General features: G+C 35.9%; 1 protein-coding gene across 2 annotated transcripts in view; it reads left to right on the forward strand.

Moving 5' to 3' along the window:
- Positions 1–1,877, forward strand: part of SLC41A2 (solute carrier family 41 member 2) — a 153,743-nt gene that overhangs the window by 57,219 nt on the left and 94,647 nt on the right. For both annotated transcript variants that reach the window (XM_045292162.1, XM_004700338.4), the window contains exon 6: positions 1,367–1,513. In XM_045292162.1, the coding sequence (XP_045148097.1) occupies positions 1,367–1,513 (147 nt within the window). The remainder of the gene's footprint in view (positions 1–1,366; positions 1,514–1,877) is intronic.

A 1,877-nucleotide genomic window follows, 5' to 3' on the forward strand; every position in this document is an offset into this window, starting at 1 on the left:
ATGATCACTTGACTCTTGTTACTTCGTTTTTACATGTAAACTAGGTATGGTTATCTGCATTTTGTAAGTGAGGAAGCACACTTAGACACTTAGGCACATGAGACATGTTCATTGTCATCAGCGTCATAGTAGCAGAGTCAAAATTAAAACCAAGTTTCTGACTCCTAGCTCTTTCCACTGCACTATGGATGTTGGCATGGTCTTTCAAATGACCTGAATTTGGACAGAAATTCTACACCTTGATCGACTATTGCAAAATAAAATCTTGGCGTTTTCAGCTCTTTTTTTCTTTTATATGGAAAATTTCATATTTAAGTCATATTACAGGAAAGGTAAGTCCAGTGACTTACAAAGCCTCCAGAGTGCTACATATGTGGCATTGTTTGAAGCAAGACAAAACTTCTTGTTTAACATTTGGCTTTATAGGATAACTGAAAAAATATAAGATTAGTCCCTTAAAAGCTTCGTGACCTCGGGCAAGTATTCAACCCTACTTACCAGCACCTGTTTTATTGTTTATGAAATGAGTATACTGGAATAAAAGCACAAATTACCCTTATTTTCAGCCTAAAAATAGCCACATTTGAGCTCTCATTCTGATTTATGGCGAGTGCATTTTAAGCTTCCTCTGCACTGCATCTTCTTACTGATATGCTGCTGCCATAATAATATCTATACAGTTGGCACAAGAAAACCTATTCAATAGGATGTGACCATCACTGCTCTCATTTTTCTCCTATAATTCAAGGAAGTAAGGATTTAACAGTATAAGGACACTCAATTTTTAATCTGTTTTTTAATTGTGGGCTCACAGAGAGTTGGGGTTTATGGGGTATCATTTAGAAAGATTGTTTCTTGGGTTCTGGCCTCCATTGTTCAAATTGTAATTACTTCCCTTCTCTTAATACTTCAACACTTTTAAATTAAAAAAAGAAGCAAGCATTGCTGGTTATCACCATGTAAACACATCTGTTTTTCTTGATCATATTCCCAGTTGTACACACACGCACACTACACAATCCTTTCTCTCCTATATCCACATTTTGGGTTTGATATATGTGAGTACATTGAATCTAATGCATACATATTACTGAATATAAAATTTTGGTTTTAATGTAGCTGTATAGTAACTTTTCACATTTATAAATGCAACATTGAACTTCTCAAATCTTCTGTGATCCCCCCCTCGGAGTTTGTTGCCAGGTATTTTACTAAAGTATTAGTGTGAAACCTTTTGTTTGCTTCAGTCAGCTTATTTGAGTAGTCTGGCTGGAAATAATATGCTGCCTAGATGCCTGCAGATCTACGCATCTGTGAGATTTCCTTTAAATTACAGCATAATAGTAATGACTATTTTTTCTTCCAGGAATAATAATGGTTGGAGTTATCGTTGGTTCGAAGAAGACTGGGATAAATCCTGATAACGTTGCTACACCCATTGCTGCTAGTTTTGGCGACCTCATCACCCTTGCCATATTAGCTTGGATAAGTCAGGGTCTGTACTCCTGTCTTGGTAAGTTGAGTTGAAAATAAATAGTGTTTCATTCAGAGCTTCTTAATTATTTTTTCTTAATTGTGCTTAAGGTGGAGGTTCCTATTTAACAGTGTAACTAACAATTTCTACACAAATTACCAAGTGTCATTTGTTCCATTTTCCCCTCCATGCCATCATTTCAGTCATCCCATTCTGGTTGTACGCTAGCTTCCTTGGTCTCTTACCATTTCATCTTGGAATTAAAGGAATTTTGACTCCTTAATATAGATGATTTGTAAAAGGTACTTATTACTTATGGGAGGTACTCATTAATGAGCCAATCTGTTAATTAGCTAAAAGGTGACCTGGATGGATACCGTATATATTCGAGTATAAACTGACC

The sequence above is a fragment of the Echinops telfairi genome, unplaced genomic scaffold, assembly GCF_000313985.2.
Source record: "Echinops telfairi isolate 266 unplaced genomic scaffold, ASM31398v2 ScPeMD7_2;HRSCAF=8, whole genome shotgun sequence".
In the NCBI taxonomy this organism is placed as follows: domain Eukaryota; kingdom Metazoa; phylum Chordata; class Mammalia; order Afrosoricida; family Tenrecidae; genus Echinops; species Echinops telfairi.